This window comes from Ochotona princeps, chromosome 2, assembly GCF_030435755.1.
Source record: "Ochotona princeps isolate mOchPri1 chromosome 2, mOchPri1.hap1, whole genome shotgun sequence".
Classification (NCBI taxonomy): Eukaryota; Metazoa; Chordata; class Mammalia; order Lagomorpha; family Ochotonidae; genus Ochotona; species Ochotona princeps.
In genome coordinates, this window is record NC_080833.1 from 95,972,394 (window position 1) to 95,985,334 (window position 12,941).

General features: G+C 42.6%; 1 protein-coding gene across 2 annotated transcripts in view; it reads right to left on the reverse strand.

Moving 5' to 3' along the window:
• SLC16A1 (solute carrier family 16 member 1) overlaps positions 1–12,941 on the reverse strand; it is a 30,952-nt gene that overhangs the window by 9,842 nt on the left and 8,169 nt on the right. For both annotated transcript variants that reach the window (XM_004581912.2, XM_058660064.1), the window contains exon 2: positions 2,998–3,258. In XM_004581912.2, coding sequence (XP_004581969.1) covers positions 2,998–3,214 — 217 coding nt within the window. In that variant the 5' untranslated portion in view covers positions 3,215–3,258. The remainder of the gene's footprint in view (positions 1–2,997; positions 3,259–12,941) is intronic.

A 12,941-nucleotide genomic window follows, 5' to 3' on the forward strand; every position in this document is an offset into this window, starting at 1 on the left:
ATGTGGGTGGCAGAGGCCCAAGTACTTGAGCCAAATGCCACTCTGCCTTCCTGTGCATACTAACAAAGAGGTGGATCAGAACTGAAGCAGTAGGCCCGGCATGACAGTGTAGTGATTGAAGTCCTAGTCTTGAATGCGCCCTAGGATCCCATATGGGCGCTGGTTCTAATCCCAGCAGCCCTGCTTCCCATCCAGCTCTGATTGTGGCCTGGGAAAGCAGTCGAGGACAGCTCAGAACTTTGGGACCCTGCACCCATGTGTGGGAGACCTGGAGGAAGCTCCAGGTTCCTGGCTTTGGATTGGCTTAGCTCCAGCCGTTGCGGTCAGATCTTCCTCTCTGTCTCTCCCCTTCTCTGTATATCTGACTTTCCAATCAAAATAAATAAATCTTAACAAAAAAAAAAAAAAAAAAAAGCAGCAGCAGCAGCAGAAGTGAACCATCTGGTGTTGTGGCATAGTTGATAAGCAACCTGCAGCAATGCCAGCATCCCATATGGACTATAGTTTGAGTCCTGGCTATCTCACTTTTGATCCAGCTCCCTAAAGTGCCTGGGAAAGCAGCAAAAGACAGCCCAAGGCCTCAGGCCCCTGGCACGCATGTGGGAGGCTCCTAGCTCCTGACTTCAGAGAGCCCCAGCTCTGGCTATTGTACCTATGCAGGAGACTCCAAAGAAGGTTTGGGCTCCTGGCTTTACCGTGGTCCATCCCAGCAGCTGGGACCATTTGGGGAGTGAACCAGCAGATGAAAGATATTGCTCTGTCTCCATCTCTCTGATGTTTTGCTTTTTAAGCAAATAAATAAATCTTTAAAAACACTGATATTGTGAATGCAGATTTTAAAAGTTTTAAAAATAAAAACACTACAATAGTTGGAAAAGTAATGAAGACTCTTAAGGTATTTATTAAAATAAAAACAAAACTCATTTAGTAAAAATTTTTCATGGTTCATGGTAGCAGTTTGCCTTTTAGTTATTTCAGGGACGACAGCGCTAATTAGCTATTAATAAAAATAGAGGAGTACAGGCATATGATGGATGAACTCAGAGAAATGTGCTAGTTATTTCCCTAACTGGGTGAGGACAAAGAAGAAACTGTTTCCCCAAAGCAAGTGTCAGGTGCAATTAGCACAACTGTCATCACTTACTTCTGATGCAAAAAATGCAAACTGCTTTCAGCTCTTCAGCAGCTGGTAATGACCCTTTGGTTTGTAGTCAGCCTAAGGAAACGCTGAGCACCTGCATTACTTCTGAATAACATTTTCAGCCACTTCTTTATGCCACTATCAAAATCTGATTAGAGACCCTGGCAGACTGGCGTTCAAAAGACTGCAAACTGATTAGTCTCAGAAGCAGGATAATTAAATTATGCTTTCAACTATGTTTTGCTGTTGTGGGAGCTTCTATTATTATTGTCTCAAAAGAATTATAAACTTCTCAAAGGGAGGGGTCAGGATCAGCGTTCGCCGTCATTTGTGACAGGTAGCCTGGCACTGAATATATTCATCAGGCTCATGTACTGGCAATCTAAGGTTGATTCACTTACTGCTGAAATGCAGAATCCTTATGCGGCTAATAAAGATCTGCAAGCAGAGGAAACTATACCACACTAGCTGCTGCTCCAGACACTGGATTCACACAGTGGAATCCTATTATGTGCTGCCAATACAGACTCCCCCGACAAACAAAACAATACTGCTTCCCACTAAAGCCCTGTGGAAGGCAGCAAATAACTTAAGTATTTGGGCCCCTGCCACCCATGGAGGAGAACAAGATGGAGGGCCCTGGCTCCTGTTCCCGGCTGGTCTTAGCCTGGTTGCTGTGGGCATCTGGTGAGAGCCAGAGGATGGAAATTCTCTCTGTATCTCTCTCAGTCCCTCCTCTGTTTCAAATATTAAAACATACCAAAAAAAAAAAAAAAAAAAAAAAAGAGCTACCTGTGGGAATATTAAATTGCCACCAAACCTAAGATTGTAGAAGTAAAATCTTGGTTAGATCAGCAACATGACACCTTTTACTTTTTTAAAGGACACTATCAATCTCAGAAATAAATACACTTGACTTTAGAATTCCTCATGAATAAGTACATGGTAGTTCTGACATTTGGCTATTAAACTGTGGTTTGGTGCTCCAAGGTAAAATAAACATTACTTTCAAAGATTTATTTATTTGAATGGCCAGGGAGGAGAGGGAGGTATACAGATCGTCCAGTTGCTGGTTCACACCTGTAATAGGGCTGGGCCAGGCTGAAATCAAGAGCCAGGAATTCCACCCTGGTCTCCCATAAGGATGGCAAGAGCCCAAATAACCACCTGCTGTGCCAGCCCCATAAACGGTGCTTTAAATGATAAGTAAGCAATTTACTCTCTACATTTTCTTCGTAACATGCCAAAGACAACATTAAGGAAAGGAATTACAAGATTTAAATGTTTTTAGGACTCATGACATTAAGGAGCAAGGAAGAGGCTCAATTCAGTTCAATTCTAACACCATAAAAATATTTTACCTAGAGATCTTAAATTATTTCATGCCAAGTTAGCCCAATTAATTTTAATTCTTCCAACCCTAATTTTTATTTGTTTACATTGCAAAAGTCTAGCCCAGGATAACAAGCAAAACCAGTTCCTTTTGAGTTTTAAAAACGGGCATCAGTTCGTGTCCCGGTTGCTCCACTTCTGATCCAATTCCCTGCTTGTGGTCTGGGAAAGAAGCAGAAAATGGCTCAAAGCCTTGGGACCCTATACCAGGTGGGGGACCTGGAAGAAGCTCCTGACTCTTGGATTGGCTGTTGTAGTTATTTCTCCTTTTCTCTCAATTTACCTTTCCAATAAATAAATCTTTAATAATAACAATAATAAAAACAAGAAGTTGGAGCAACAAGACTTCAAGAAATAACATTTCAGGACATTTCACTGAATAACACATCAAATAAACAGACCGGTATCTGCAGGGGCTCTGACTGCCTTATGAAAATCAGGAGCAGGCCAAGGTGGGTACTTACCACCCCCATACATGACTGCCAGCATGATGGAGGATATCCAAGACACCTCACTGGTGCTGGCATGGAAGATCCCTTCGATCTCTTTGAAGAAGACAGTAATAGATTTGGCAAATGCATAAGAGAAGCCGATGGAAATGAAAGCTCCGACAACCACGGCCCACCCCCAGCCTCCATCTGGCGGGGTGTAACCAACAGGCCCTCCAACCGCTGGTGGCATTTCAAGTGCGGATAGGTTCCAATCTGCAGTTCAAATCCAAATATCTAAAGAAGAAGGAAATGGGGGGAAAACAGTAATGTCAACAATGAAGCACTTCTACAAAACTCTCTTGTATAGTGATACCTCACAATTGTTATGTGTCCCCAGGTCTTAGCACAGAGCTTCTGGAGTCTTCCCAAGACCTTAGAAGTTTCCTAACAGATACAAAGGCCTATCATCACCCTCACAAGCTTCTCCATCACCCCAAGTTCATGCTACTGGGGTACCTGGGGGACAGTCAATATCTGCCTGGTGGCAATCACCACACAGACCAGTGATTTGAAGCTTACAGTTTGGAACTTTCAGTACCCCCACCAACCTCTAGGAGAGGGTGAGTGGAGGCCAAGCTCTATAAGAACTCAGCTTATTCCCATTTTCAACATAAACCCTCAAACAAAAACAAACAAAAAGAGCTTCCTGGTCGGCGACTGTATCCATTGGCATACCCCACTCCATGTGAACAGAGAGGCTCCCAAGCTCAGGACACTCTACCCTTCTTTAGACAGTTGCTCCCTGTCACCAAGTCCTTTACAATAACAGAATAAATAAACCTAAGCGTTTGACTGAGTTCTAGCAAAGTTCAGTGCAAGAGAGATCAGTCAGAAGTTCATGAGACAACCTACTGTTGGTGACTGCAATTCCCATCGGTGTGGTCTGATTCTACTACCTCAGCTAGCTAGGACCAGAACTCAACTGAATTACTGGAAGTCAGCTAGATTGCTCCCCCCAAGTGTGCGGCACACGTCTGTATCCACGTGCTTCCGTGTTCTGGTCTCAGGGGATCCTGCATCCGGTCCCAGAAGGCTTCTGCTTCTGGACTGTGAGACCATATGACTGTCTAAGAGAAGACAGGGCTGCTGTTTTTCCCTCAAGTAAAGGAACCATTGCTCAAAGACATTCTCAGGCACAATCTGAGTCATGGCATTGCTCATCATTTTTTTAGCTTAAAGGAAAAGAGCTTTCACCATTTAAGCAATCATAACTAAAATAACGTCTTTTCTATAAATGTTATCTTTGTACCTCAAATACACTTCTTGTTTTAGCAGTTAATTCTGTTAATCCTCAAATTGCTATAGACAAAAGGATTCATTTGACCTACCTACTTGCAAAGTTCACAGAATACATGCCCTATGAATGTTTCAGGTTTTAATAAAGCATTTGTAAGTTTTTCCTCCTTTCCTCAAATTCCTCAGTAATTTTCTTTTCTTACTCAAGGCTTACTGATAACAGAGGTAGGTACCTGACTTACTAGGTAAGTAGCAGCTTGCAAAACAGAGGCTCATTCTGAACGCACAAGATTTTTTCACTTAATGGGCTGGAAAATTATCTCAGAAAAGCTTCCTCTTATCTTAGTGTTTCAATCAAAGGTGTTCTCCCCACTATAAGAAAAGCAAACTCCCAAACGGCTAGTCAATCCTGTGATACTCACCAATTGATGGCAAAAGACAGAGGTTTTGAATTTTAAAGAATCCCTTTACCTTGAAGTTACCTAGTACTAACAACCAGCCTGATTTAGGACATGAAGCTTCCTCAGGGATCAGCAGCAACTCACTCCTAACTACCACCGTGCGCTTTGCGCGAAAACAAAGCATAGCGTCTTAATGATAGTAGTCAATTCTTAAATTTTTCCAATCCTCCTCAACACTTCAAATACAACTTAGGATGTACAATTTTATGGGAACAGGAAGAAACAGCCCCACACTGAACGCTTTCCTGAAAGCAAGGATGTGCTCAATGGTTTTTCTTAGTGCTGCAGAAGTGCTAGCTAGTACATGCAGGAAAGAAAAGTTACAGGCATAGAAACTGGGAAGGAAGAAGTGAAACTGGTTTTATTCACAGATGATAGGAATCTATAAACAAAACCTCAAAGGGACATGCAACAAAGGGACTATAACTAATGACAGTTTAAGTAGATCTCAGAATACAAAATTAAGAAACAAAAACAAGCCACATTCCTATTGGCCAGCAACGAGCAACTTCAAGTTGAAAAAATTTTTAAATATTTTATTTCAGGTGAGTTTTACACAGTTGATTAGCATAGGAAGGGTCAAGGGCTAGGGAAAAGTGGGTGAAACCACTGTCTCCCTATTTTCCTTCTTCCTTCTTCCTGTATCTGGGGGAAGACGGGAGATAAAGGGAGAAGCCACCCCAGCGTCCCAACTGCTTCAGTACCAGGGGGTGCAGAATGGCTACTCAATGTCATCCCAGGGTCCCTAATGTGGCTATCTGAAAGCGACAATTAAATCTGGAAAAAAAAAAAAAGACTAACTAGATAGACTATCCTCATGGAGTAAGACTTAGTATTTAAGATAGGCACATAAGGCACCAACTACTAAAACAAGATTTATATAAAATATTTACCTGACGTAAGGCATAACCACAACTCAATAGCAAATAGACAATCCAATTTTTTTTTTTTAAGATTTATTCATTTTTATTACAGCCAGATATACACAGAGGAGGAGAGACAGAGAGGAAGATCTTCCATCCGATGTTTCACTCCCCAAGTGAGCCGCAACGGCCGATGCGCGCCGATCCGAAGCCGGGAACCAGGAACCCCCTCCGGGTCTCCCACGCGGGTGCAGTGTCCCAATGCATTGGGCCGTCCTCAACTGCTTTCCCAGGCCACAAGCAGGGAGCTGGATGGGAAGTGGAGCTGCCGGGATTAGAACCGGCGCCCATATGGGATCCCGGGGCTTTCAAGGCGAGGACTTTAGCCGCTAGACCACGCCGCCGGGCCCGACAATCCAATTTAAAAGTGGTCAAAATACAAAGATATTTCAAAGATACATTGATAAATGAAAAGATGCTCCAAACTGTTAGTCAACTACTAAATGCAGACAGAGGGGCCAGCTTTGCAGCTTAAAACCCTAAGCCGCTGCGTGTGATACAAGTAGCCAACAGGAGTGCTGCCTTTTAAATAAACAAATGAATAAATAAATCTTTTTAAAAGATGCACACTGGAAAAAGTAGTAGATACTGGTATATACACTCTAAAATTAAAACCAATAGTAGCAAAAGTTCATGAGTACATGAAACAAATCAAACTTAAACATAGCTGGTAGAAAAGCAAAATGAAATTCTAAATTTCTTCTAAAGTCATGCATGTTTAACAGAGTTGGTCGTTGCAGGTCTAACTATTACCTAGAAGAATGAAGACATACATCTTTACAAAGACTCACAGGATTAATCTTCTAGTAGTGTAATTCGTAACAGCCCCCAAACAGAGAACTACTCATTGTTCATCAGTAAGTGAATGGAAAAACAGAGCAGTACAGCTAGCTGTACACTAAGGGACTATTACCCAGCAATAAAATGGAACAAATGATTGATGTGGGATACAGCATGGATGCATTGTTACAGCATTATGGTACCTGAAAAAACCAGGCAGGAGACCATTTTCTATATGGTTAGATTTGAATTCTACAAAAGGGCCAAGTCCTGGTAGTGGGAAACAGCCTATCAGCCACCCAGGGTCGGGAGAGGAGACTGACTGCCAAGGGACATGCGAGAATGTCTTGGGCATGAGGAGAATGCTTTATTATCATGACTGTAGCAGTAATCAGCCACCAAACCATACATTTAACGTGGTGAATTTTACTGAATAAAGCTGATCTAAAGAAAACAAGTTCAAGGACAACAGCAAAGGGGAAATGTGTTTAGTGTCACAAAGACAACACAAAAGCAAAAGGATCTGGTGGGACCATTTGGTGTTTGACCATTTGGTGTACTCAAAATATCACATCCTATCCCAGATGTGTATAACTACATGTCAGTCAGTTAAAAACAAAGATAACTAATTAGCCAGGATTCAGGCAAGAACATCATTTTGAAGCAATGAGGAAAAGGAAAAGAATGGGAGGATCTAACACTTATTAGAAGAGCAGAGAAGAAGCAATTTTGCAGACTAAGGAAACTATAGATTTGACAAACAATATGAATCCTCATAAGAAACAAAGACAAACCTCATTAAAAATCAACTATCGACAAAATATATTATATGACTAGCAGAAACCATGCTGACAAAACGTTCACCGATTCTGCTGCCAAGTATGTCTCAAACATTGCTTTTCCCATGTCCTTTCCATTCTGAGACTGTAGCTGGCATTTAGCTACTCTTGCTCCCTTTCTGCTTTCCATCCTTTGTAATTCTAATTCTTTCTGAATGCATGTTTTCCATTCATTGGAAATAATCCACAAGTGGACCAGGCCTCACTTGTAAGCCAATCAAGCCAAACAGATTTCCATCCCACAAAACCACACTTCAGGGCCCAGTGCGACAGCCTAGTGGCTAAATTCTCACTTAGCATCCTTCGGGATTCCATCTGGGTGCCAGTTCGTGTCCGACTGTTTCACTTCCCATCTAACTTCCTGGTTGTGGCCTGGGAAGGTGGTAGATAGAGGATGGCTCAAAGCCACCCTTTGTATTTCCTCTCTGAACGGCTGTCTTTCTAACGGAAATAAATCCTTAAACAAACACACACCACACTTCATTTTAAATGAAATAAATGCGTTAATAGAACATTGGGATTTTTTTTAAGATTTTTTAAATTTTTATTGGAAAGGCAGATGTACAGAGAGAAGGAGAGAGAGAGCAAGATCTTCCATCCGATGATTCTCTCCCCAAGTGGCCGCAACGGCTGGTGCTGAGCCAATCTGAAGCCAGGATCCTGGAGCTTCTTCCAGGTCTCCCACGTGGGTGCAGGGTCCCAAGATTCTGGGCCGTCCTCAACTGCTTTCCCAGGCCACAAGCAGGGAGCTGGATGGGAAACGGAGCAGCTGGGATTAAAACTAGTGCCCACATGGGATCCCAGGCGCGCAAGGCGAGGACTTTAACCACTATGTTATTGTGCTGGGCCCGAGCATTGGGATTTTTAAAAATTTATTTTGTGTTTATTTGAAAGGCAGAGTTGCAGAAAGACACACAGAGATCTTCCATCCCCTGGTTCACTCCCCATGTGGCCATAATGACCGAAGCTGACCTGAAGCCAGGAGCCAGGACCTTCCTCCAGGTCTCCCACATGGGTACAGGGTCATCCTCGACTGCTTTCCCAGGCCACAAGCAGGGAGCTGGATGGGAAGTGGAGCAGCGGGGATATGGACTGGCACCATATGGGATTGTGGCTATGCAGGAGGAGGCTTAGCCTATTACAGCACAGGGCTAGCCCCTAACCACTGGAATTTTTAAATATCCATTCTAACTTACAGCAGAGAAGGCAGGCGTTTGTAGTTTAGAGGCAATAAAGTCATAACTCCACAAATGTTTGTAACCTAACTGCTCTTTGGATGTCTGCCATGGTACTCAGTCTAGGACCATGTACCCTGGAATACTCCCTTCCTGTGAGGATCTAGATTTTTATTGCTTAGGGCAGTAAATCACGGTAAGAAACAGGATGAGTCACAGTTACACCTTCCTTTAGTTGGGGAGGGGGGAGAGGGAGGGCTCTGGATAAAGAGAAACAAACAAACAAAAAAATCCCAGAATTCTTATGAAATGTTATTTTTAGTTCAGGCTACATCTGAATCCAAGTATGCAGTTAAGTGCCTTAAAAATGCAACCCAATTTAAAAATTAAGGATTTCTGTCCTATGGCATTGAAAACAGAACACTTGAAGAAATTTAAATGCCCCCTCCAAAAAAACTACTAAAAAGATTAATTCACCTCAGGAATATTTACATACACAGAATGACAGCCACACACAGGCTGCAGAGCTGTTTAGCACATCAAGCTCTGACAGGAATAGCTAATACGTGTTGGACGTGATTAAACTTTGAGCTTAGCTGCCAGCTATGATTTGTCATTCCAATTAAAGCAGTTACAATTTTTAGTCACTGAGACTTGCCTCATCAAGTTAATAATACCTTATTCCATAGTACCAACACTAGACTTACAACTTAAGAGGCCTGCAAAACAGATTCAACAGGAACTTTAAAGACATGAGTGTGCCCAACATCATTAAAAAAAAAAAAAAAAAAAAACATTAGAAGAAACTAAACACAGATTCAATACAATTCTGCTACCCTGACAAAGTTGTCTCCACTAAGTAAAAATTCTCATGGAATATAACCCCCCCAATATTATGAATACCAGTATCTAAGCACATGAGCATCATTTCCTTCTAAATTGGCAAATCTCTGCTATCAAACAAAAAGACTCATTCCAAAAGCAAATTAGAAGACCAAGCTCTCTCACACAGTAAGCACAATCCTGTTGAAACAGGGACAGCACATTTATGCTTTGTATGCTAAAGTCCAGAGGCTAAAAGGGACTAAATGCTAAAGATTTTAATCCTTACAGTGTGCACAGTGGCCTAACTATGAGCCTGGCTATTATGGCCTCAAAGCGATAGGGGGATTAAACAAAATAGCTGACAGGACGGTGAGAACGTCCTTCTTCCATTCCCCTGTAAAGGATGGCAGAAAACAAGAACACCTCACTTTTCTTGGCAATAACGGCGGTGGGAATACCTTTCTAGATTGTTGGTCTGCCTTTCCCTGGCAGTTCTCAGGAATTGCACTAGGGTTAACTGGAAACTCCAAGTTGTGCTTTCTCCTGCCCATGCCCTGGCCCCACTCCAGCACAGAAGGGCTACAAAAGCCCTCGGACACTACTCATTCTGTTCTCTGAGTTTACTTTCCCCATCAACATTTACAACAAAGCCACTGTCAATTCCTAAAACGACAGTGGCCAGATTGTGACTTAAAAAGAGACAGAAAGTATCTAAAAGTTAATAATGTTTTAAAGATTTATTATTTTTATTGCAAAGTCAGATATACAGAGAGAAGGAGAGACAGAGAGGAAGATCTTCCACCCAATGATTCACTCCCCGAGTGACCACAACAGCCAATCCGAAACCAGGAGCCTAGATCCTCTTCCGGGTCTCCCACCCAGCTGCAGAGTCCCAAGGCTTTGGGATATCCTCGACTGCTTTCCCAGGCCACAAGCAGGGAGCTGGATGGGAAGTGGAGCTCCCGGGATTAGACCTGGCGCCCATCTGGGATTCTGGCACGTTCAAGGCAAGGACTTAAGCCACTAGGCCACTTGTCCTGCCCTAAAAGTTAACAATCTTAAGAAAAAAAATGTTACTAAAGGTAAATTGCTTTGAGGTTTCACAAGCACATGGAGACATTCAAACCCAAAAAGGACTTGCTCAAGGCACTGCTGAAGTTGCTAAGCTCCTGCTCTTTGTAGCTGGCCCTAATTCAAGTCCATGGCTTGCAGAATCACCTGCCTCAAATTAAGTTCCAAGATTCAAGGACTAAAAAGCCTCACCTTCTCTTCTGCTTTGAAACCAAGGAGTGAAGAAACATAACAAACAAAAAAATCAAACAGAAAGCATGAATGAAAGTAGAATAAAACTACTTGGCTAACCAAATACTTAATGATTAAGAAATACAGTTCTTTACTCAAACTACATAGAGAAACTAAAAAAATATTGAAAAGCTGCCCCTAAACTTCCAACTCTCTGTGCAACTACTTCCAACTCTGTGTAACTACTCCAGGAAAATGCTAGCCACTATTTTAACAAGTAGTTAAAAATGAGTGAGGGGACTGAGTTTGTGAAAAAAAAAAAGGAACTTAAAAGGCAAGTTAATTTTGGTGCAAAAACTTTCATTTCTGAAAGACAGAATGATTGAAAGAATCAAGGAGGGGGTGGAAGCAGACCTGTCATTGGCTGTTCACTCCCCAAATGGACTCAAGACAGATTTATACAGAGAGCAGCAGAAAAAGAAACCCAGAAGCCAGGGGATTTTTTCTGGGCCTCTCATATGTGTGCAGGGACCCATCTTAGGCCATCTTTTACTTTGTTCACAGGCTCATTGGCAGAGAGCTGGAGTGAAGTAAAGCAGCAGGGACTCTATCATCAGTGACCATGGAACATCAGCATCATAAGTGTCAACTTTTATCCATTACACCACAGAACTGGTCTGGATAGTTTCTTAACTAACAATTAATAAAAAGGTAGAACCCAAGAATCCTGACAGTCTTAAGCTCCTCGAAGGGATTCCACAAATGACATGGCTTTTTTTTTAAACACTCTTCCAGCACCTGTAGCACACTGCGTGGTATGTGACAGGTACGTGATCTGATTAGCAGTAACTTGTTTTTTAAATTGGAAAGTCAGATATACAGACATGAGGGGTTGAGACAGTTAGATCTTCTGTCCTTTGATTCTCTCCCCAAGCAGCAGCAATGGCCGCAGCTGTGCCGATCCAAAGCCGGGGCAGCTAGGAGCCTCTTCCAGGTCTCCCATGTGGGTGCCGGGTCTCAAGCCCTTGGGCTGTCCTCCACTGCTTTCCCAGGCCACAAGCAGGAAGTTGGATAGGAAGTGAAGCCGCCAGGATCAGAAATGGCGCATATGGGATCCCGGCAGGTACAAGGTAAGGACTTGGGCGTTGGGCCCATGGCTGGTGTTTTCAAACCATCATATTGAGGTACATCTTGTGGCATGTGAATGGGAATCTTACATGGGTGCTAGTTCAAGTTCAAGCTACTCTACTTCTGATCCCTGTTTATTGAGCCTGAGAAAACAGTGGAAGATAGGCCCAAGTGCTTTGGGACAGTTGGAGTTCAATTCTCCTTAGTTTCAGCCTTGTCCAACCCTCCCTCCTCTTTCTTCCTCTCTCAAGTCTTTGGACCCCTGCACCCAGGTGGGAGACTCAAATGAAGCTCTTAAGCTCCTGGCCACTGCAGCCATTTGGGGAGTAAACCGGTAGATGGAAGATCTCTCTATTAACACTGATTAAACAAGTAAAATACATAAATCTTAACAATAAATAAGTCAGGGCCCATCATGGTGGCTTAGTAGCTGAAGTCCTTGTCTTACATGCGCCGGGATCCCAGAGGGGCGCCGATTTGTGCCTCAGCTGCTCCACTTCCCATTCAGCTTCCTGCTTGTGGCCTGGGAAAGCACTGAAGAATGGCCCAAAGCCTTGGGACTCTGCACCCACATGGGAGACCCACAAGAAGCTCCTGGTTCCTGGATTTGGATTGGCTCCGCTCTGGCCATTGCAGCCACTTGGGGAGTGAACTAGCAGATGAAAGATCTTTTGCTCTGTCTCTCCTCCTCCCTGTAAATCTGATTTTCCAATAAAAACAAATAAATTTTTAGTTTAAAAAAGTCCAACAAAGGTGGCTGCCCTCAATCATACTGTGAACAAGAAAGGTGTACTCGGCTTCGTGTACAAGATCACATTAAAGGATACATAATGACATGGAGCACGGAGGGCATTTTCCTGACCTCTCAGCCCTTTCCCAAATAAGGCAGGACAGCAGGAAAGAGTGAAGGGGAGTTTTCTGCAGCATAAGCAACTTGCAGATGGAGGATTAGTCAATTGAACCATTGGGCTAGACCCAACTTATTTCAGTGAAGAAAATACATTAAAAAAAAGTTTAATTTTCAATTTGAAATTCCAACTATACCTCACTTAAGAAAATAGTATGTCCCAATAAAAGTAAATTTTCACAAGAATTTCCACTTTACTAGGCATTTATAGGTGCACAATTCTAGTCAATTTACCTTGGTTTTTGTGCAATACACTACAAGAGGCCCCTACAATTGTCCATCCTACTTTTTTTGCAGTTATTTTAGAAATGATGATTACAGTAGTACATTGAACTGATGTAGAGATCATATCTGCAAATGGACAAATTAGCAAGCTAATTAAAAAGTGACTGTAAGTACAC